The sequence below is a fragment of the Poromitra crassiceps genome, assembly GCF_964638095.1.
Source record: "Poromitra crassiceps genome assembly, chromosome: 6".
Lineage (NCBI taxonomy): Eukaryota > Metazoa > Chordata > Actinopteri > Beryciformes > Melamphaidae > Poromitra > Poromitra crassiceps.
The window spans coordinates 26,851,547-26,876,387 of record NC_139627.1 but is presented as its reverse complement, the minus strand read 5'-3'; the positions used below and the strand labels follow the sequence as shown (position 1 = coordinate 26,876,387).

The 24,841-nt window shown below is 42.3% G+C and overlaps 1 protein-coding gene across 1 annotated transcript in view; it reads left to right on the top strand.

Annotated features, from left to right (window-relative positions):
* Nucleotides 1–24,841, top strand: part of myo3b (myosin IIIB) — a gene marked incomplete at its 3' end in the record, with an annotated part of 63,992 nt that overhangs the window by 6,000 nt on the left and 33,151 nt on the right. Inside the window, 15 exon segments of the mRNA XM_083638172.1 lie at nucleotides 5,807–5,872; nucleotides 9,233–9,388; nucleotides 11,584–11,668; nucleotides 11,782–11,898; nucleotides 12,967–13,071; nucleotides 13,218–13,301; nucleotides 13,452–13,654; nucleotides 13,734–13,832; nucleotides 13,939–14,053; nucleotides 14,151–14,277; nucleotides 14,527–14,737; nucleotides 15,926–16,073; nucleotides 17,862–18,015; nucleotides 18,397–18,485; nucleotides 18,945–19,074. Of these exon segments, the coding sequence (XP_083494298.1) occupies nucleotides 5,807–5,872; nucleotides 9,233–9,388; nucleotides 11,584–11,668; nucleotides 11,782–11,898; nucleotides 12,967–13,071; nucleotides 13,218–13,301; nucleotides 13,452–13,654; nucleotides 13,734–13,832; nucleotides 13,939–14,053; nucleotides 14,151–14,277; nucleotides 14,527–14,737; nucleotides 15,926–16,073; nucleotides 17,862–18,015; nucleotides 18,397–18,485; nucleotides 18,945–19,074 (1,889 nt within the window).

Sequence of the window (24,841 nt, the reverse complement as noted above, 5' to 3'; positions counted from 1 at the left end):
TTTAAATAGGGAAACGTGTTTCACCGTTCTGCGACAGTAGCACATTGAGTGATGGTACACAATGATGCACACAGGAATTTGAGTAATGCATGATAAGGTTTTCATGATTGGGAAGATCGAGATAAAAAAATTCTTGATGTTTCTAGAGATTGCATGTACAGTATATGTGCCCTAGTGCTCTTTCAATTTAATATGCCACAAGCCGTTACAGCAAGGGCTTATCCTGGTAAAGTATTGTCCTTGGGTAGTATATATTTTATGAAATCCTTATAGGCACTAAAACATGCAATAATAGGTGTTTTCATCATTCTGATATTTTACAATTGGACACATGAATGTATTTCCAGGCTGCAAGACTCACAGTATATCTTGTATGTGTATCGTCCTTATAATTTCTTCCTATATTTGAAACACATCTACATAGCAAACAGTCAGAAAAATCCAACCCAGTTTTGGTTTATCTTATACATTTTCCTCATTGAACTAATTATGTTCTAGCAGCAGTGGTTGTTGTTTTTGTGGCTGTGCACCTAGAGCATGTAGTTGACCCAGCAGCTGTGGTGTTTCCCACTCCACATGTTTGCTATATGTGAACTTTTTTTTATCTTTTTTTTATCTGACATCACATTTATAAGCTGGAGAATCTCCCTTTTATCAAGATGAAGATGTAGGCCTAGTGAGGGTGTGGACCACTTCACACACTGGTGAACATTTTTCACGGTCTCTGTCAGGGGAGGCCCTGTCGAGCTCCACGAGTTAGGGTCACCTTGCCATATGTAAATCGCAATTAACGTTAGATATCATGCTGTTTTCATTTTTAGATTTCTGTTCATTTTTCAGTTGAATCCAAGAATCAAGCTTATGCAGGTTTTCCACCGATTGTCCGCTCTTTGTTTTGATGAAAAGCTTGATTGTACTTGTGTGTGCTACGCTAGCTATGACCGATAGGTTATGGGAGGACTATGCTTGCCATGAATGGAGGTAATGAAGCATCTGAAAGGGTACAGTTGTGAAGTCGTTAGCTGCCAAATTAATGATGGAAATGTGAGACAATGATATGTCCGACGTTCAATATGTGGGAAGGTTAATTGTGTGGGCCAGTGTATTCTGTGATGTATATACCCTTAGAGTGTCCATGTAAAGTCAAAAGAAAGTGAGTGTAAAAAGGCTCTGAAGGTTACAGACCATTGGCAAAGACGTCCAAGGTTGTGTTTATTGGGCCAGATCGCTGTAGATATTAGCCACATATTTAACAGTACTTGTATCTGTCTGAGCAGAGAGCAGAACGAGCGAGATGATAGAAGTAAATAAATGATGGCGTGTCAAAGCCAACAAAGGCTAATCAAATCATGGGGCTTAGCGCGTGTAGTCCAGACCAGTGTGCTGGGGAGAGGCAGCGTCTCCAGCACACTGCCACAGTTAAAGGTCCAGACCAGTGTGCTGGGGAGAGGCAGCGTCTCCAGCACACTGCCACAGTTAAAGGTCTGTAGAGCAGAACACTCAAGGGTGATGGATATCAACACACTTTCTGCTATTTCTGATACCTAGAGTGGATTCTCTCAAGACATTAAAAATCTAGTTTGGAATGAGCCTAAGTCAAGTGGCGGTGCTAGACTTATACGTTGACATGTCACGTCAAATCTGTGATCTATAATAATCATAATAAAATCTATAATGATGCAGATTTCACAGACAAGGCCAGTGTTTAAATCATGTTTTATGTTCGCTACGTGCAGCTGCGCATTTCGTACACCCGTACTGTATTTTTCAGTGTGAAATCTGATTGCCTCTGGTAAAACCTGTTATATAAGGTCCCTGGACTTATCAACAACACCGAAACCTTTTACTTCTGGAAGATTGCAATTGATAAACTGTCAGCTCTTCAGTGGGTCACAGAAGGACTCCAGCAGTCGTAGACTGTGACCCATGCCAATATTCCTGTCCCTATGTTTCCTTCAGTGCAACAAATTGCTCATTGTTCCTCTGTGAATAGGAAAGGCATCATTCATAAGAGCTGAGATGACCACAGTTTTCTATGTTGACACTTTATATAAAAGGGTTTTGGTTTGGTAGAGTGAAGCAGCTGTAAACCTTAATGTCACAAGTTCGCAAGTCCCCGCCCCCCCCCCATCCAGTACTCTGCGTTGTCCCAGTCTTGACCTCTGACTTGAGATCAGTGACTGGTTGGATGACATTCCAATCATGAGGAAAGGGTTTAATAGCTCCCTCCTTGATGCAGTTATTTGACTGCTCTGTGTGGTGCCCAGCAGCCTAGCATGTGCTGATGCTGTTGGTGAGTTTCAGGACATGATAAATGTAGCAGTAGTTCTCCGTGTTCACTCATGTGTGCGCAAAGAACTGCTGGTGCTCCGGCTGCCATGATGGATGAGCTGAAGTTTTGAGCGGGTGGTCCCTTCGCTGAATAAGTCTTTATGTTGGGCCCCTCTTTCTCTGTTACGCTTGTCTAAAGGCCACCCTAGCTTCATTCTGGCACCTGCTTAAAGGGTATTATGTTACACACTGAGATCCTTTTTTTGTGCTGAAAACGTACCATAAAGATATGCATTCAAACTATTATTAATTGTGAGTAGTACATATTTGATTCATTTGTCAAGGCAAGTTCAAGCCCTACATCACACGCCTGTCTCAAAGAATGACCCTGCCTAGAGCTACATGTAACTAATCAGCATCAACAGTCAATCACAGAACAAAAGTCATTCAGTATGCAACAAATGAAAACACAAGGAAGCAAAATCAATGACAGCACAAAATATAACAAGCCAACCTAACCTACATAGCCAAGCCTATTCTATCTGGCAGCACCGACCTTAGACCCTCAGCGCATGCAAGGAAGAACTCCCAAGAAAATTGTATTTGGAAAAAATGGGAGAAACCTTGGGTGGGCCAAGTCCAAGAGGAATCCCCCACTAGGACGGCTGAGGATGCAATAGGTGCCGGGACAAAAGAGTAACATGGACAATAACAATATGAGAAAAGAAAAGAGATGAGAAAGAGAGAAACCTGATGCAGCAGAGAGATGGGCCAGCTCCAACATCCAGAGAAGCTAGGGCAGCACCTGTGTCCACTGCCAGGTAGAAACACTGCATCATTTCTCCCTCTAATGGCTCATTTCCACCACATATAACAGCACAGTACAGCTCTACTCGACCTGGTCTTACTCGGCTCTACTTGATATAGACTCTGCTTCCATAGCAAGTTTACTCGCCTCCGCCCACACCTGGTCCTCATATCGACCGCATATCTGCCCTCCGCCCATACCCGAAGTAGCCTATAACATATAACGTTAAAATTAAATCCATACACGGAACTTTTAAACTTGTTATGAAATACTGGTGCCTCTAAATGACCTACAGTGTACATGGGCAAATGTGACAATCGGCCAGGAGAATAGATATCACTTTGTTGTTACTCAAAAACTCACATGCATGCGCTGCGCGGGCTGTCCAGGTTTTTGATCGGTGGAATGAGACAAAAAAGCGAGACGAGCTGGGCGGGGCCGCGCTGATACTAGCGGTGGGAAATGGGCCATTACTTCTGAATTTTGACATCAACTACGCAGCAGTTCCTACCTGAACCAACAAGAATATTATCATTCTATTATTATGATTATGGTGATCTGAGGTCTTGACAGCTCCCTTTGTGTTTTTCTTGTTTTCGAAATGAGAACTGTGGAGAATGGCAGAGAAAGAGGGTGCAGTAATACTTTACAATGTTAAGTGACTCTTGAGTTAGCACCGACACTGTTGAATTAAGTAAAGCAGTCGAAGTGTAATGCTACTCTGTAACTTTAAGAAATCGCTTGAATTAATAATAGTGTTCTGTGTCATGAGAATTGGAGGAATTATGACTTATGCATACCAAGTATCATATTCGTATAGTGCATGGGCATGGTTTTTGTCTTTCTCCATGGCTTAGGCACAGCCTTCAAGCGCTGTTGACACCTCTCTGATTCTCAATCCACTTTGATGAACGTTTGACAGTACAAGCACTGCCTGGACCGAGATTTGAATAAGCCATTTGTGTTTACAATATGAGCCAGCATGCTCACAAATACTGAAAGAAAGAAGAAAGTCTGAATTTGCTAAGCACAATGAGGGCACTTGACAGTGTTATCAGCAATGTGCTGCTATATTGACTTTGTATAAGCAGTATGGTACAACATCAAGGCGAGAACGTGGCTTCAGGCTCATATTAGAGGTTGCATTGAAGGAGTCAGTTACTGGCTTTGATCTGCACTTCAGAAAGGATTGCCTGTCTGAATCCTTACCAAAGACTCCACTAACTTAGTGCTCCAGAAAATGACAGATTTTGTACCCCCCAAAAATTACTAAATAAATATGTTAAATAGGTTCTCGTTAAGTGTGTAACAGCATCTCGCATGGTTCTGGATGTTTTGTGATCAACAAAATTAAAGTAATTTGGTATTTATTTTTTCAAAACTCTAAATTCATGCATTTTTTGCCAGACAGCTAGCTGGCTGCCAGCCTACATCTGGCTTTTTCTGAAGGAAGCTGACTGACTGACTGACAAACCTGAGCCAGTATCCGAAATGTTCGAGTGAGGTGACTTAACAACCCTCAAAATGCTCGAGTGACATCACTGATGACATCGCAATTGCTCGAGTGACATCACTCCAGTCCAAAGGCTGACTGACTCACAACCCTGAGGACAAATTACATAATCAGTGATGTCATCAGTAACACAAGCTGCCTGGCATTCACACTTGTTATCCTTCAATTAGGACAATCTGGGCAATATACGGTAATATATCGATATTATATCGATATTGTGATACGACACCAGATATCATCTAGTTATGTTGGATATACAGTAGTAATATCATGATATAGCATACTGTAAGTGTTGTCTTTATCTGGTTTGTCTGGCTGTATTACCGTAAAGTGATGTCATTTTCTGAACTTACCAGACTGTTCTAGCTGTTCTATTATTTGTCTTTATCCACTTAGTCGTCATATTCATATTACTGATGATTGATTATCAAAAATCTCATAGTCAGGGACGGAAACTCTGTCTTGGCATTTTAGTTTGATCACAGTTTTGTTTAAAAAAAGTAAAAGTGCTTGTGTCAATCGACATGTGGCTTTGACTTACTACTGAACATGTATTCCGCTTTGTAGAAAATACAGAGATATATCGTGTTAACGGCCTAAAAATATTGAGAGATGATTTTTGGGCCATATCGCCCAGCCCTACCTTAGAGTACAAGGCATGCATGAACTCATTAATATCAGTTAATTGATATCTGGAACCAGATTCATTTTGCTTGGCAGTAACAAAAGTCTCAACCTCCAGCTGTCAGCCTGTAGCGGCCCGGTCCAGCCTTGGTTCTCTGGACAGGCCAGGTTCTTGTCATCGCCCACACTCAAATACTTAAAAAGTGTAGTCTCATTATAGATGGTCTAGGTAAATGCTGCTGACAGAGGTATAACTGGCTCCCATAACTTGTGGCTCCCCGTGGCAGATGCTAGCTGCCAGACTGTGGAGGAGCTGTTATCGTTTGTCACTTCTTCTTTTGGCTGCCACAGACCTGGACCCCTACCAGCTCATCCCTGGACCAAAACCCCTCCGTAACTCTCACAGGAGTCTGATGGTCACACCCTGCCAGCCAGCTATCATTTGTCAGCCGGAGAAATGCTAAATCTTCAATTTCCAGTCATGTCCATGTCATTTGAAAGCTGTTTTTCAGACTTTAAACTGTATGGTGAATTGTAGAGGTTATTGCAGGTGAAAGGACTGATTTTGGTATGTTTTGATTTGGTTTCAGGAATCCTTCCCCTACATTACGTTGTACAGATCAGTGGTGCAGAAGCTTCAGCCACTTCATTGGCCAGTAAGTGTCTTCTCCCTTCAACCTGTCCTTTTGTCCCTATTCCAAAAAGGGACGTAAAAGTATATAGTGAACAACAGTACTTAATGTTCTTAAGCCAGTCTCCTTGAGGGTGGATAGTTTCTGTGTCCATAATACACATTCCCCTGTAAGAAATAAGTAATTTAACCTCAAATCTCTGACAAAAACAGTCGGAAGCAAGTCCTACAGCTACTATGAATGCTACTTGTAATGTGCGTTTATTGGAAGATGAGTTAAATATAATTATTTGGTCAGTTCTTTGTACCCTCAACTGTAAGAACTCTCTGTAAGAATTTTAAATATATCTGCAATTATATCCTTGTTTTCTGTCTTTCTATGTTTTGGCCATACATGGTCTTAAAGCTTTGTTACAGAAGAATTCAGATTATAAGTAAATATTTATTTGTAAAAGCAACTGCAATGCTGTTAAAACCAACATACTGTAGGCCAATCACAAATACTTTTTAATTTTGGCAACTACAAAATTATAAAAATAAAATAAGAATAATGCTATTTTGAATCTGGCTCAGTCAGAATAGCTGAACATTAGCTACAGCACATTGTCAGTATCAAGCATGAATGTGCATGTAAACACTGGGGGGGGATGAAATTGATATTTTATAGCCAGATTCTATCAACGCTCTTGTCTCTCTGTTCATTGATTTTCATTTGTGTAAATCTGCCACAGAGGAACAAAGTAATTCACCTGAATGATCAGTTCTATCTAAGGTCCAGATCAGTTATCATTTCCTCCATTGCACAAAGCTAATAATGTCAGTGGTGGCCTGTAATGGTGGCTCAAAATATACAACCTTAATATCTACCACACAAGGCATGCGAGCCCGAGTGATAATGAGAAAATAAAATTCAATTTGTTTGGAGTTATTTGTGTGGACATGGGTTCTGTCTGTCTTACATTTTATGTTATCATCAGTGGATGGTTGCATTGAAAAGTGATAATTGAAAAGTGGTAATTGAAAAAACAACAGTACATCCAAGAGACATCAGCCTTAGGGCCTCTTGGCTCTTTTCTTTTGCTACCTGAGTTACTGATGAGTCAAAACCGAGTCAGATGTATACTCAAGGGATACAACCACTTAAACCAGCCAATACATGTTGTAGTGATATTATTTTTTACACATTTTATGCTACATAGTGTCATTGCAATGGTTTTCATTGGCTAGTTGTTGGATTGCGCTCTCTGCAATCTGGGCTAATGGATTGTGTGATATCATATCAGGAATAATCTCCTCAAACAAAGCCCACCAGGACACAATGTGGGGAGGCTGGACAATCTTATCAAGCTTTGCAGGCTGTTTGTGACAGTCTGTTTGTTGTGAGTACGGGCTGTGTGTGTGTGTGTGTGTGTGTGTGTGTGTGTGTGTGTGTGTGTGTGTGTGTGTGTGTGTGTGTGTGTGTGTGTGTGTGTGTGTGTGTGTGTGTGTGTGTGTGTGTGTGTGTGTGTGTGTGTGTGTGTGTGTGTGTGTGTGTGTGTGTGTGTGTGTGTGTGTGTGTGTGATGTCATTGTGGGGGGTAGGGGCTTGTTTTTCGGAATAATAAACGCATCACCAGTGTCTGCACGCGTGCAGCCAAAGAGCTGCCTCCTGTGACAAAGTGGCCTGACGTTCAGCATCCCCACAGCACTGCTAATAGTAGCAACCTCTGCTTAATGTCCTGACGCTAATGAATTCATGGAATTAACTCCCAGAGCTGCACAAACTGATAAAAGAAACAGAATTTCAGTGCAGATTAGGTGGTAGGAATTAGATTGTTGTTTTTCTCCTATCTTGCCTCTGCCTGCAATTGTTAGTGTTGTCGCTTACTTACACACATATTCAAACACTTAAGTCTTTAGTTGAACAATTAGATGAACAACACAATGGTGGGTTGTTGATGACTGTTCAAATGCATTTTTGACTTCAAGTAGGCGGTTTCAAGCCTTTTATGTCACCTAGTAGTGGTATAGCTCACTCTGTTGTTTTTTCTTCTCTTATATGCCCAAACTGTTAAGAAATAAATGCTACCAGCTAGTAGGGATGGGCATTTCTAGCAAAAACACTATTCGAAATTCGCTGGCCAAATTCGAATTTAATTCGAAATTCGAAAATAAAAATAAAAATGTAAAAAATATATATATATTTTTTTTATTTTTTTTATTTTATTTTTTTTTGTGAGTGAAATGTTGCATTGTCTCCCCTGATTCTAAGTCTACGGCTTTATTAATTAATATAAAAAGCTTCTGCTGTGGATTTTTAGCTCAAACAAGCATTGCACCACTGAAGTAAAGAACATGTTACATGACAGTAGCTGTGTTTCCATTACAGTTTTGCGATAAACTTCTATATCGACACGTCTGAAAAACCACCTCATGAGAGCGAAAAAACTTTTTGCGATATTTGGGAGGTTTTTCGAAATTCACGTGTTTCCATTACCCAATTTCTATTGCGATATATAGATTTTGCGCATTTCTGAGGGTAATGGAAACACAACTATTGACATTTTCGAAAATAAAAAACAGTTTTGACAATCATGAGTGGTTCATTAAATATTTAGTAGGCTCAGGTCTGAGTGCCAAAGGGGTGCCAAAGTCACCCCCTCTCCCTCTTCATGGGATTTCATCCGCCATTCATTTTTCCATAAACCTTGCTTAAAATGCTTATACAAATTGTTTTACTTGCTCAAACCAAGCGATTTGACTATACTTAGAATCAGGGGAGACAATGCAACATTTCACTCAAAAAAAAAAAAAAAAATTTTATTTATTATTATTATTATTTTTCGAATTTCGAATTTCAATAATAAAAGTCGACCTTGATAATAACAACGATTATTCGAAAATTCGAAATTCGATGCCCATCCCTACCAGCTAGCAGATACCTACCAGCAGCCAAGTAATGCTGACATAAAGCCACTGGACAGTATCTCAGAGGGACAGTACCTCTTAGCAAACACTGCACATCACAGATAGGGCTTGCCTCTGTAGTGGCTTGTTTGGACTTGGGGCCATGGTGATGGTGACCATGTGGTACTCAGACACAACAGAAAGTGACCAAGACCAAGACACATTTAGCAAGGAGCTCCCCGCTGGTGCGAGTGTGTGACAGAGCGAATCCTGACAAATACGCTTTCTGACATGCCTTGGTGATTGCACAGTTTGTTTCTCTTCCTCTTTTTCCTCTGTTGAGCATTGCTAATGTGGGATCTTCCTTGTACAATTTGGCGATTACCTAGCGGGAATGCCTGTCTTAAGTGTCCAAGGTTTTTTTCTGTGTCTGCACAGATGGACAGTACAGTATAATCATGAGGTACAGTAACTGTGTGGTGTTTTCTTTGTGTGCGCAGGTGTCTGATAAAGGATTTTGAGGCACGGCCGTCTGTGACCCACCTCCTGGAGCATCCCTTCATCAAGCAGGCCCACGGCAAAGAGGTGGCACTCGGTCAGCAGTTAGCTACTCTCATCCGAGAGCAGCAGGACCTGGGCTGCAAAACCAAAACTAAGTAAGTCTGTTAGCAGCGTTTGATTTTTCATTCTGATTTTGCCCGAAGAGAAGCAATTATATTCCTAGATGACCACGCTGTGTTTTCATTTGTGTTCTATTACTGCCCTTGGTCATTGTATTAGAGGCAACAGAATGGAAATGCATGGAATGACTTGAGATATTTTTTATTTCCAGTAGGGGGCAGGGTCTCATCTGCTTAGACTCCAGCATAAAAAGAAGATGAGCCCAAGTAATGGACATTACAGTATGTGATTAAAGAGAAGTTAGGGGAGTGCGACTAATTTGGTAGGAGTGATTGTGCTGCTGACTAACCTTAGATTAATAAATGCCATTTAGGCCAATGGATGTGGTGACCATCTGATGTGGAGTGTTTAGGACAAAGCACTCCCCCACCCATGTGATTAAACCAATGAGGGAGTAAATATTCTGTCCAAGATTGATATACTTCTGGAAAATGCTAACGTTTCAGTACAGTCTGCATTCTTTGTGAATGACCTAATGATGCTAATGAATGAACCATTTTTTATTCCCAGAGGATAATACCAGACCGCTCATAATGGATACAAGGCTACAAACTAGATCTTTGAATGGTGTGATGATGTTGCATATCTATAAAATGTGAACATGTATAGATCAATTTAAAATCGTAACATTTATAGATAAATGTCATCCCAAAATGCGGCGTGACGGATAGTTCCCTCACATGCTCACACTGCAGCGAGTGACTGCATAACGCCTCCTGTTATTTGCTTGAGAAATACTGACTTTGGAAATACTTAATCTTCATTAGAAAGGAGTTGGCTGAACCTGCCCATGACTGAGAGTCTTGATGTTGTGCCAGCTCTGTTTACTCCCCAGAGTGTGTATAGTGAGTGCCTGTGTGTGTACTGAGTGCCTGTGTGTGTACTGAGAGCCTGAGCCTGATCCCGAATTCCTATCCACAGTCAAAGTGGATAATGGGATTAGGAGCTTGTAGGGCGAGAACTCCGCTCGCCCAGTTTAGTCTTTCACGCCATAGATCAACGCACACTGACTTCAGATAAGAATAAAAACACACACAGCTTTAAAGTCGCTGCAATAGGTAGAATAGTGCAGTATGTTTCAAAATTAAGCAAGGGAGAGAGATAGAAGCCAGGCCTCTTGAGTCATTTTCTGAAGTTACATCAGATGGAGAGTATTCACTTTACCGGGGCCAATATAAGACCAGACAGGATGTGACTTTATTTCCACTCGGTTGCATTTCCACTATATTTAGAATTGGAAATTAATAGGAATGCAGAAGGGGAAACAACAATTCCTAACCTGAAGCCCGAATATTTTGTTATGCACATCATATCAGTGATTATTTATTGTAATGGAATATAGATACCTCTTGTGAATTTTATATACAGTATATATATATATATAGAGAGAGAGAGAGAGAGAGAGAGAGAGAGAGAGAGAGAGAGATTTATTGTTAATTGCAGTTGTGAACAATGAGAGGTAACTTGAGTGGGAAGATGTTTTATGATTCTCTATTTTAATTTAATAGGAATGGCCGTTTTTCCACTGCACACTACAGCCCATTCTACACATGCACACTTGTATTTATAGCATTGTGTTACATCGCCACATGGCCATCTTGGTAGTAAGATAACAGGTGACTGTAATAAATTAACAGGCGATTGTAATCAAATGACACACAGCCAATGAACTGTGTATAGAATGGTAAAGCAGCACATTGGTAGGAAACGTATGTGACATCATGGGAATACTATGCATAAATGAATGCATATAAGCAGTTGCACACACATTTGGTACTGCACATAAAGAACCAGGCACACAGACACCCCTCTCTCTCTCACACACACACACACACACACACACACACACACACACGCACACACACACACACACACACACACACACACTCTGTGGTGTCCCTTGGGCTTTTGCACAGTCCCATTGAGCCAGCTGGCTGTGTGTTGACCTCTGCTCATTGGGTCCCATTGGAGAGTGATAGGTCAAAACACAGATGAAGTGCAATCACAGCCTGTGATAATGGGCGAGGCGTCCCCAGGGAAAGGCTGTAAGGGCTTCAAACAAGCCAAGGAAGTGAACAGGGCTTATGTCCAGGCTGCCAAATGATCGTTCCTCATTTGTTGGCGACTTTAACGCTTTCTGAGGCATTATCATGTCCTTGGCTTCATACAGGCACGAGCGGATCAATACTCGTAAAACCCTCATAATAGAGAGCTGTCCCGATGATGATCTGGTAAACCTGGAGTTTTTAGATGAGGTAAGATTGAATGTGTTTATTGTGCATTGACTGGTTTCAGGCACAGTGCAATTGATACTCGATTGGTGCAAAAGCAGGAAGCAAGTTTTATGTGGGCTTTTCCTTTTCTGCAGGAGACAATAATCAGCCGTCTGCAGAAGCGGTATGATGAGCTGCAGATATACACTTACGTTGGTGACATCCTCATTGCTCTCAATCCTTTTCAGACTCTCAGTATCTACTCTCCTCAGGTGGGTTATGGACTAGTCTCACACATTTTCTCAATGGTTTAAGAATAAGTTCACCCAAAAATGTAAATCCAGTCATTATCTACTCACCCCATGCCGATTTTTATTTATTTATTTATTTGCACATGTTAAAAAAGCAGAAAGAAGAAGAAACGGAGATGGAAGTACAGGTGCCGATGGAAGGACAATTGAAGTGTTTTATTCCACAAAAGATTTAAGGAGTTTCACAGCAAAACATTGTTGCAGAATTCTCCTAAGGATTCATTAGTAGGACTGGGTGTTACAATCCCTGAAATTGACTTGAGTGGGGTTGATCTTGGAGATGACCACTAGATGATGTTGCTACCATTATGACACATCTTCACCTGTGTACTCCAGCGTCAGTGGATGGGACCAGGGTGTGTGTCGTATGGTCTCTGAGTGGTCACTTGGCAGCCCAGCTAGTCTCTCTTCTTTTCAGCCACAGCCAGTGACTGCTCTTTTCAGCGGCATTGGCAACTTATTTAACTGCTTTCCTATGGGTCAACCCTTCAATGACTCCTACTTCCCTCAGGAGCCTTGTGGTGGAACTGGCTACAAAGCCCCTGCAACCCACCTCAACTGGGTGAACTTTCACATTCCAGCCTCTCTGCTCTGCTTCAACAATTGAAGATTGAAGTGGATGGTGACCAACTTCTTGGGGGGGGGGGGCGGATTCACATGGGGTAATCCAAGTCTTCAGAAGCCCTGAGATGCCAAGTTGACTTGAAAATACATAATTTACACCCTGTTTTTAGCCGAAATCTTCAACGTATCTCGAGACTTGGATTATGCCAGGTGAGCAGTATGGAGGCATTTTATTTATACAGTACGTTTGAAAGTTGGTCGTCATCCACTCTTCAATTGTTAAGGAGAATTCTGCTATGGTGTTTTGCTGTGAAACTCCACAAATGTTTTGTGGACTATAACTTCACCCGTCCTTCCATCGGCATGGGGGTGTGCAGATAATGACTGAATTTTCATTTTTGGGTGAACTTATCCTTTAACTTTTCACAATATGCTTTAGTTCTATACATGTGTGTCTGTTCTTAGTTCTCTAAGCTGTACCATGGTGTGAAGCGGGCTGACAACCCTCCACACATCTTTGCCACTGCAGATGCAGCCTACCAAGGCATGGTGACGTTCTGTAAGGACCAGGTACCGCTCAGACAAATCGTCCGACGAGTGGAAATACGCTTCTCGGCGATCAGATTGATGGAATGATGATGGAAATGTTGAAGGGAAATTGTTTTGTAATATGTCTTGTAAAATGTTCCTTGCCTAACTGGTTCCATTTGTTTTAGTGCATCATAATCAGTGGGGAGAGCGGTGCGGGGAAAACAGAGAGCGCTCATTTGATTGTTCAACATCTTACCTTCTTGGGAAAGGTGAATCTTACGTAGTAAATGCCTGTATTTCATTGTGTAGCTTTTAAAATCTAATTCTAGTGCTATAACTATAATACTTCTGTGTGTAACTCTGCAACCGTCTCCCAAATGTACTTGGAGATTATTAACGAGACATATCGTTGCTCTCAGGCAAACAATCGGACGCTGCGTGAGAAGATCTTGCAGCTGAACCCGCTAGTGGAGGCCTTCGGAAACGCATGCACAGCGATCAATGACAACTCCAGTCGCTTTGGAAAGTACCTGGAGATGAAGTTCACACCCACTGGAGCTGTCATGGGCGCCAAGATATCGGAGTACCTTCTGGAGAAGTCAAGGGTCATCAAACAGGCAATGTATGTATAGCCAGCAGCCAGTTGTCTCATTGGAGTTCTATTGGTTAGATTACTGACCGCCCTCTTTGCTTTTCCTCAGGGGAGAGAAAAACTTCCACATATTTTATTACATGTATGCTGGACTTTACCATGAAGATAAACTGAAGAATTACAGATTACCAGTCAAGACACCTCCCAGGTTGGCAGTGCAGTAAATCTCAGTTGTACTCTACTGTACTACAGTAGCCGAATTAATTTCCCACCATGGAAATTGACATTGCCGTTTTTCCTGTATATGTCTGTAGGTACATTGACAGTCGGCACCACAAAGTGATGCAAGACATTGTCTCCAGTAAACTGTACAAGGAGCAGTTTGACGCAATTCAGGACTGCTTCCGAATCATTGGCTTTACTGAAGAGGTACTCTAATATTTAAATTTGATTAAATAGATTCAGTCATAAATCAGTTTAGTGCTATATTATTTGTTTTTTTTCTCTCTCTCGTTTTTGTTTTTAGGAGGTCAACTCTGTTTACAGAATTCTCTCTGCCATTTTGAATACTGGTAATATTGAATTCACTGCCATCACAACCCAGCACCAAACCGATAAGAGTGAAGTACCTAATTCAGAGAACTTAGAGAATGGTGAGATCCAGTAGGCTATATGTGTTGTAATATTAGACGATTCTCATTTTGTTACCAAGAAAATAGGGAAACTTGTATTATATGCAGGGGAAGACATTCTATTTCCAAAAGAACACACAAATCCCCACCATCCCCAAAACGTGAACAAGTAAAGAAAGTAAATGTACTGTACTAAGGAGGATATGACATGAAGGCAGATGTGCTGCTCATCAAACCAAACTGAATGCCTCTGTCAATCCTCTCTGTCAGCGGCGAGTCTCCTCAGCATCGGCCCTGAAGAGCTGCAGGAGGCCCTGACCTCCCACTGTGTGGTGACGAGGGGCGAGACTATCATCCGCACCAACACCGTGGACAAAGCCATGGACGTGCGAGACGCCATGTCCAAGGCCCTGTACGGACGCCTCTTCGGCTGGATAGTCAACCGCATCAACTCCCTGCTGCAGCCTGACATGAATATCTGGTGAGTGCGGGCCGGTGAGGAATATTTTTTTTATCACTCACCCTTCCTCGTTTTTTCGCCCCAATTGTACTTGGCCAATTTTCTGCTGATCGGGAGAGAGTTTTAGACTAGCACATGCTTCCTCCGATACATGGGCAGTCGCCTGCTGCTTCTTCTCACCTGAGAGTGATGAGTTTCACTGGCAGTGGGAGGATCACTCTATTCCCCCACAGTTCCTCTCCCTCCCGAACAGGCGCCCCCGACTGACCAGAGGATGTGCTAGTGCAGCCACCAGGACACATACACCACCAGCTTCCCACATGGCAGACATGGCCAATTGTGTCTATAGGAACATCTGACCAAGCCGGAAGTACCGCTGCCGGGAATTGAATCCGGGTCTCCGCGGTGGACGGTGACGAGTATCTGTGTGGACACCTACCGTTCCTCTCCACTAAATTGCCTTTGATTGTCTCACACTATCACACACTGTTTCTGCAAAGCTTTAGTGACCTTTATGGAAGACTGCAGAGGCAAACACATGTCTGTAGAGGTAGATGCAAACGCATAGAGGAGAATATCAATGGGCAAGCACAAGACAAGCAAAGGAAGTTTTAATACATTTTTGATAGAGTTTTGTGCGGAGAACATATTCAGATGATTAAAAAGACTTCAGAGAGACCGCAAAAGGGCTGTTCGTTGATCCAAAATGATTCCTTCATAAATGTGAGCATAGACTGTCAGGGAGTCATTTATCAAAGATGTACAAAAGCCTGAGTTCCTGTCTCCATTCCAATCATCTTTGCAATTTGTCTTATTGGCATTAATAAGCAAAGGCTAAAGGTGACCTCTACATACAGTGGATAATGACTGGTCATGGAGAGGCCAGCTGCAAGTGCTGGATATGAAATGCAAGATGTTTTGTTCAGACTCTATGCTATATTGTAGAAATTTGTAGGGTTTGTAGTGTTTGTAAAGGACCGATTTAACCAGTTAAATCAATAAAGACTCAAATAAAGTCATTTATTATGCTCTGACTTTCTGAAAGCTGTTTATGATTTCTCATCAGACTGAGACATTCAGACCAGATTCTGTATTTGCGTTGAACTTGGATTATCATTAAAGTTTTATCAATGAATATGGCTGCTGGGGATTTGCTTGTTTCGTTACATAGAAGAATAAGTTTGTTTGTCCCCTTTTTGTCCTTTGAAGTGCCACAGAGAGCGGCATGAATGTTGGAATCCTCGACATCTTCGGATTCGAAAACTTCAAGAAGAACTCCTTTGAGCAATTGTGCATCAACATCGCAAATGAGCAGATCCAGTTTTACTTCAACCAGCACATATTTGCTCTGGAACAGGTGGGTGTTTTGAAAGGTGTCAAAATGTACCTCGTTCAACATCCAGAAAAATATTATGAAGAGACAGACACATGCATGCATCTTGATTAAAAAAAGAAAGAACTTATGCATGACATTGTAACGCTCTTTGAATGAAAGCATCCCACAAATGGCCAATGTTCAATATGCACTCCAAAACAGATTCCCTTTTAAACGCCGTTATGGAAATCAATCATCTTAATATTATTTGTGTGCTTATACATCCATCAGGGCAGAAATGCCCTCAACATGAAATATTTTGCTCGTAGCCAGGCTGTGATTTGTAAAGGATTGTTTATCCTGTTGCGCACTACCAAATTACTCTCTTAATTGATTTAATGAAGTTGTTTCCCCTGGAGTGTGAGAAGTCTTTATTTTCCTTGATGGCATTGAATAGACATTAATCAAGAACTGTTTTGCCATAATGACTTTTAGTTAGTGTTTACTTTGCAGCAGTCCTTCTGAAAAGAAGAAGTGCAATCATTTATGAAGGGAGCTTTCCACTCAGCATAAGAACTGACAATGCTAATAGTCTGCGTTCATTAATTTGAACTAGGCATCTCGTGCGCTCGATTCCTAGGCTCGCCCGCTGTGCGGCCTCGCCCGTCCTGCAGCTCGCATTCGCAGCTCGGCCGCTGCGGGGGCTTGCCCACAGCTTAGCAGCTGTGTGGCCTTGCCTGCCCTATTGCCGCACGCAGAATGTCTCCCTCTCTCTCCCTCAGTCTCTCTCTCCCCCCTCTCCTCTCTTGTCTCCCTCTCCTTTCTCTCCCTCAGACTCTCTCGTGAGCCTCCTCAGTCTCTCTCGTGAGCCTCAGACTGATGACATCACTAATGACATCACTGATGGCATCACTTCATCACTAATGTCATCGGTGTGTGTTTGTGTGTGTGTGCCTGTCTGTCTCGTGTGTGTGCGGCCGCACGTGCGTGTGTGTGTATGTGTGTATGATGTCACAATGCCTCTGACATCATTGATGATGTCACAATTTATGACATCACTGATGATCGGGTGGAGTGTGAGTGAATTTATGACATCACTGATGATGTCATCAGGGGAATTTATGACATCACTGACTGATGATGTCATCGGTGGGACAGACAGAGAACCAAACAGACAGACAGAGCCCTAGCTCCCATTTATATACTGATGATGATGATAATGATATTCCACAACTCCAGGACTGCTCTGGAAGTCTATTTACCCTCTGCCCATAAATTACAATAAAGAGCAGTGAATATAAGGCATTACTATTGGTGAAAACTTTCCCCTGGTTTAAAGAAGTATTAGCTGCCCCTGATGTAGGGCTGGTGCTTAGCGGAATAGGGACCCCCCCCCCTCCAATCCAGCAGTACACTGAAACTCATTATCCCAAGTTAATGACTTAAACATGAGGATGGTTTAGATCCATTGGTTCCACTTGATTAGTAAAATATATACCGTATTTAAAATAACTTTTTGATCTGAATTAAATAGATGCAATAACATGATACGACTCTGGGTTATTTGCAAAATTGAAATAAATTATGAATTAGTAAGTGGTTCTATTTGTTAGTTCGGAGCTGTTCTGTTTTATGCATTCAGTAAAATAATCTATTATGCTGTCAACTTCAACTGTAGACAGAACTGGGCTGCAGCTGTTTGGTGTTGATTAGAAACTCTTTTTCGCCCCTTCAAACATACACAAATCATATTCAGCCCAGATTGTTTAATGGGGTCATTTAGTGAAATCATTAACTGTAGATTGTTCTACATTCTCTGGTTGTAATTAGATGGAGTACCAGAGTGAAGGGGTGGATGCCAGCCTGGTGGAGTACGAGGACAACAGGCCCATCCTGGACATGTTCTTGCAGAAGCCCATGGGTCTGCTGTCCCTGCTGGACGAGGAGAGCCGCTTCCCCCAGGCCACTGACCACACCTTAGTGGGTAAGACATGGAACAGTGCTCAGGACGTGCTCGGCCTCAAGCAGACTGTAACAAGTATTTTATGTACTGTAGATGCTTGCCAAAATTAATCATATGAAAGCCATAGAGTGCCAAAGTCTTCTGGGTTCGGCATGGGGCCTGAGATTTAATTCCCCATTCATTTTTCCATAGACGTTGGTCACACCATGCAATTCAGCTATATTAATTTGTTGAAATCCCTTAAGTCCCATGCCGAACCCGGAAGAGGGTGTGACTTTGCCACTCTATTTTTGTTCTGTCTTTTTTTGTCTTTCTTTTGCCACCGTTTATATATTGTTAACTAAGGCTTTTCTAGCTACACCATCTTTTTTAGTATCTTTTGTTTTCTATTCTCCCCCACAGATAAATTTGAGGACAATTTGCGCTACAAGTATTTCTGGATACCAAAACGTGTGGAGCTTTGTTTTGGAATTCAGCATTATGCAGGAAAGGTATCAAATGTGTCTTGGCATCTTTGCATGATACTGTTTTATCAGTAGCTGAAGTATAATAACAACATATATTTTGTACAATAACAAAATAGTTGACATTTTAGGTTTTAAAAGGCATGTCACAAATTGCCACTTGTGGTTAATGGAGCACAATAATATGTCTCTCAATCATCCAACTTTTGTCATCCATATGGTTAAATGTGTTGTAAAACATCTTGGATGCTGTACTGAGGGTGCGTTTTCAGATACATTGTTGTAAGTCCCACTACACAGGCATTGCTAACAAATGCTAACAATTTCTGACTCCAATATCTCAAAACCAAAATACTGCTGCATTACTTTTGTGTGGACAGATTATTCAGATTAAGTTAATTACAAATCAGATAAGCTCCTTTTAAAAATGTGAGTTACATTTAGATTGTTAATTTGCCTAAATAGTTCCCATGTGGTATTCTCCAGGTTTTGTACAATGTCAACGGGTTCTTGGAGAAGAACAGAGACACTCTTCCTGCAGACATCGTTGTGGTGCTGAGAACGTCTGAGAACAAACTTTTGCAGCAGCTGTTTTCCAGCCCATTGACAAAAACAGGTAGGCCACTCTGCATGCCTCAGGAAGAAGTAGAGCAATGTGGAACTTCTCAGCCACTAATACCAACAGCTGGGATCCTTATTCTACCGCTAACCCGTATTTTCATACAATTTCTAGAAACTTTTCAGTGAGGCAAACTAATGCTGACAACGCAGGGTTCCAGTTGTATTATTGTTTGAATTTGCGCTGGGGTCTACTGTCGTACGCGCCCCCATAAATGTTCAGGTAAGTGGGTTTCTTAAAAAACGCGGCTCTCTAGGCATCTCCTGGTCCCCCCCTTCATTTCAAGCCTCTATGCGCTGTGTGTGGATAAATCTACGGCCTCCATTATCTCTTGAGAGGCTCAGCTCTCTGCACGGGGCTCTGTTTTTATTTTCACTAAGCTGCCCCTCTTGGTTTCCCAGTGCTGAATGCTATCTACAGATTGTGAGTGCAGTGGGATATTTTTATGATAAGGTTTCTAAATACCCAGGGGATGAAGAAACTGTATTTAGAACACAAAAGCAACTCTTCCCGCCTCTTTTCTGTTGCTTAAATGAAGGTAGTAATATGCTCATCATTAGCCATGGCTGAGGCCTCCTGGTCACTTGACTTAGCTGAAATGCTAATGGTGTGTTAAATTATCAGATCCCCACTTCCTACTTTATTTCAGCTAAGCCACATTATGTGATTCACTTCCTTTTTAGGGACCTGTGAATGCCTGCTTTGCTCCCCGGTGGAATTAAAGGAGCTTCCACTCACAATAGGCACCGTCGCGGCGTCTCCAGGAGAAATCCATGTGATGTGTCTGTAAACTTCAATTGGAGGTTGTGCACACAGGGGAGCCTTCAGCCACCTCCTTTTCTATGCAATTAATGGCTTGAGAGGAATGCTCTCTATAAAAAGCAAATTCAATGAGCACTGTACTTTAGCGCTCAAAGGCACTGAATAGAAACAAAGAAGTGCTGTAATGTTTACTGCTGCCGACAGTGTCAATTATTAGGTCTAAAAGCCTTCTCTAGTTCCATTTTGTTCCACCGCAATTTTTGCGCGTCCTGCCTTTTGTATCGGTGGGTCAGGTTAAAGCTTAAAGCCCCAACTTTTTTTTTTTACCTTAATATAACAGCTTTTAAATCATTTTGATGGTATGCTGACTTCCATCAGGGAGAATAGCGCCTCTATCATTCCCACTCTGCACCCTGAACACCTGTTTCCTGCACCAGGTAACTTTTAGGCTCCATGCTGGCGCATGTCAAGTTGCCTGAACTTGTAACATTTCCTGTGCAGCTCCTTCAGATTAAAAGTTTTCCGCTGACTAACTACATACATTTGTACGGAAGTACATAATATAGGAAGTAAAATGTATTTATCTCGTGCTAGCTTGATTACCGGTGCGATTAGCCACTTCTTTCACTAAAACGAGTCGAGACAGCAAGATTTGGGGATATTTGGAGCTATTGTTTTTTCCAGAGAACCAATAAACACTGCAGAGAGATTAGCCAAGTAGAGGGTACAAGCAGAAACAGTAAAATAAGGCTGATATCTGAATGCACAAATGTGGAATTGTAGCATTTATTAGCATCTGTGGCTGTGGGGGCGCTATTTCCCCCAAATAGAAAAATAATGTGGCTTTAAGATGGTGATGCCTCATCACAGAAATAAACTGTTACTGTGTTGTCAAATCTTTCCATCCTATAAAAGTACAGTAGTGAAGTGGACAAATTCTTTTATATTCTCATTTAAAGTCAACGTGTGTGCAATACGCTCTGTCGGCTCTCTTTGTCATTTCTTTGGAGTTGGAGGTCCAATTTCCTTATTGCAGTTTGTGAAACTAGATAATCTTTTTAGATAAAAGCTATGACACACTGCTTCAGCTTATCAATCTGGAAAAGCTGGAGCACCCTTTTAAGTGAGATATAGCATGAGAAAATTATAAATCTATTCTTCAGGGTAAATTTAGAGGAGGGGGGATTTCATTTGCATTTTACTTCACATTATAGATTCACTGTTATCTGTGAAATTACCATTATCTGGGGGATCTGATGGAAATCTGTTTTACCAGGGTGGTTTGCATTGTGGGTTGCCTCCTCGCTTAAAGGTACACAATGCCACCACTAGGGGTCACCCTTGTAGACCTGCAGCTTGGCATTGTGATGAAAGTAAAACAGTGGCTCTGGGATGTCAAACCACACACACATGCACTGAATGTTAATATTTCTGCCAGCGTTATCAATACACAGCAGTACACACTGCAGCGATACACAGACAATTAATCTAAAGCAAATGGATTGCTGTTACTTTTTGGCCACTTTATAATTTGTTTAAAGTTCAAAGCAAGATTATGATATTGTTTGATCTTTGAGGACTAGCCATGCATCTCAGATCTCCGGTTGAGAATGCAGTGGCCTGAATATTGATGCAGGTAGGGAGCGTCTTGTGAACGGTTGGAAACTAGGTAGGCCCCGGAAACTTAAAGGCTCCCTGGCTGTGAATAGCCAGGCCACTTGAGCCCTGCAGAATATGGGTCCTTGAGGCTTGGACATGTGGTGGTGTTTTGTCAGAGGAAATGGAATGTATTTGCATGGACAAATTCCTCAGAGCCAGGGCCTTTCCCAGATCAGTGGGATCACAGTGTTTGAATTGGCTGGGCTCATAGGGCCTACCAGGGCCTGGACAGCCTGCGGTCAGAGAGAGAGAGAGAGAGGTTGTAGCACAGCACATCTGCACACGTGCCTGGCACCGCAAGACTGCCAATCCTTTGTCAGAGCACAATGCAATTGAATACAAACTGATGGACTTGATGTTTTTACCTGTAAAAATTTTAAATTTACATACTGTATATTGTATAGAGGGGAAACCGCTGATATGAGCAAAAGGTTTGATCTAATTTGTTGTCATTTTGAATTATTAGCTAACGCAAGTTTATTGATGAAAATATGCTAAGTAAAGGGGCAGCCTGATGATTTGAAATATGCGTGTGATTTAACCTAAGCACTTGCAAAATAATATATGTAGAACTGTGGTTGCAGAAATATTTTTCTTAGAAGTCTAATTTGCTATGTATGGATGGGCAGGGATTCTAAAACACTTAGCATTCCATATTCATATTTCTCCTGATTTTAGCTAGCAGATGGTTCTCGGTAGCAACTTCAACTCACATCGTACCAATTGCCACAATTTTTTTTTTTTTTATCAGGCTTCAATCAACAATTCTCCCCGAGAAAGTATTTATCTAATCTAAGCTATTCTTGTGATCCTAGACAGTGAATCAATATAGGTGAAAATGAATAACTCTCCCAAATCCATACAGTAGAAAGCAAACAACATAGGCTTTAAAGGAGAATTTTGTTTTTTTTTAACCTGGAGCCCTCTCCTCACATTAATTATTATCTGACGACTCACCCAGTGTTCTCCGCAGCGACTTTGAGCGTCCTAGGCGTAGATAGTGTCCAAGCCAGTCCTAGAATGGCGCTCCGTCGGGGCCACATGGCAGCGTGCTCTTCCTCCATGTAAATACACAGTTTTATTCCCGTTTTCTACCCATATTGTTATTATTATATGATCCCTAAAGAAACATCAGACTGCTAATCACCCCCGGGCTATTTCCAGTAGTCTTTAGCAGGGATCTCATTTCCTCATTCGGGGTCAGTGTCACCAACTCTCGTCAAGTCCGTACACATGGGCCAGCCGGCAGGAAAGTCTCGCGGGACTTGACGAGAGTTGGTGACATTGACCCCGAATGAGGAAATGAGATCCCTGCTAAAGACTACTGGAAATAACCTGGGGGTGATTAGCAGTCTGATGTTTCTTTAGGGATCATATAATGACGATATGGGTAGAAAACGGGAATAAAACTGTCTATTTACATGGAGGAAGAGCACGCTGCCATGTGGCCCCGACAGAGCGCCATTCTAGGACTGGCTTGGCCACTATTTATCTCAAAACAACGCCTAGGACGCTCAAAATCAACACTGGGTGAGTTGTCAGATAATAATTAATGTGAGGAGAAGGCTCCAGGTTAAAAAAAAAAGAAATTCTCCTTTAATCTGTCCCATCAAGGGAGAAAACGGCATTCAGTTTGATTGGCAGTGAATTGGTGGCTGAATTTGTGCATTTAGGGGGTATTTGTTTGAACTTTTATTTCCAAAGTGAGGTTTCATTGACTGTAGTGCTGAACCAAAAAATAAGTTCATATCTACATAAATACATACATGCTTAAAATGAATACATATGAATTCACTTGCAGTATTATGTTTTAATCAGCGATTGAAGTACACAGTCATTGCTTTATGTCGTACTTTTTAACGGTACGAATGAACAAATCTGCTCATACGTGACAAGCTGACATACAAGCTTGTAGGACACTAGTAAAGCAAAAACATTTGAAAGTCTCTACTGTAATTGCTCTGACACTTTTGGACCGGCTGACCGCACCACAACAAAGTGCTCTGCTGCTGGAACAATATTCTCTCCTGTTAGATATTGAAGTCAGAAGTTCAAGTCCTGTAAATGAAATGTAAAAGCACGGCATCTGTAGGAGATGCCACAGATGCAGCCCCCCCCCCCCCCCACACACACACACACACACACTTAATGTTAAAGCCCCCCCCACACACATACACTTCATGTAAACCCCCCCCCCCCCCCGCCACACACACACACACACTTCATGTAAAAAATCCCCCCCCCACACACACACACTTCATGTTAAACACCCCCCCCCCTCTCATGTTAAGAGATGCTCCTGTGAAGAAATGACAGCCTTCATGCAGTGATATGACACATTTGGCCCTTTGTTCTCCCCCAGCAGAAGGCTTTTCATCCCAGTGGGAACATTCCGCAGTCCTTCACCAGGGCGGCGCCCTACTACACTTCTGTCTACCAAGAGACACTTAGCAAGTCATACTTTTGTTCAATTTCTCCCCTAATCGTGGTGGTGGGGATTTTTTTTATTTTTTTTGAGTCAGCAGTAGGATTTTGACGGCCCCGTACTTCAATAGCAAGGAGCAGCCTCTCCTAAGTCACATGGTACAACATCCTTTGATAAATGCAACACTGTGTTGTGTCACCCAAAGCCAATTACACCATGCTTTTTATGATTGATCTGCTCTGACAGTAGCGGATGGCATTTAAATCAACAGCCCCTGGAGCCAACTCTAGGCATAAACGGTGGTGGTTATGGAGGGTGGGGAGCGTGGCGGGGGTTACGGGTGCTATAATCTCATTTGCCTGGGTGCTGAGTTGAGTTTCTACATCACATGTTTTCAAAAAGAGGAGCGGGAGAGATATCCAGCGAGCCTCTGCTCACTCAGCTCGGGAAAGGCTGCTCTCTCTTACAACTGTGATTGTCCCCCGTGTCGACAGCTCGATCCACAGCTTCTGAAGTACAAGGCGCACACTGGCACTCATAAAAGCATGTAGGGAGGTGTCATATTGAACGCGGGATTGCTTTTTAATCCCAAGCACATTGACTATTCTTGTCAATAGAACCCCAATACAACTGCCAGCTTGAGTCCCCCCCCCCCCCCCCACTACAGGATCCCCCCCCCCTCCCTCCCCTACAGGATTCTCTCCCCCCCCCCCCCCCCCCCCCCTCCCCTACAGGATTCTCCCCCCCCCCCCTCCCCTACAGGATTCTTGCTGGGCTTAATTTTCAAAGTGAACGCACAGATGCCAAGGAAGGCCCCCCCCCTCTCTGCCTCTCTCAGTGTTTGTCCTGGAAGTCCATGCCAAGAGCAACATGCGTGAAGCAGAAACGATCAGTGGGACGCCCCTCCACCGCCTGTTC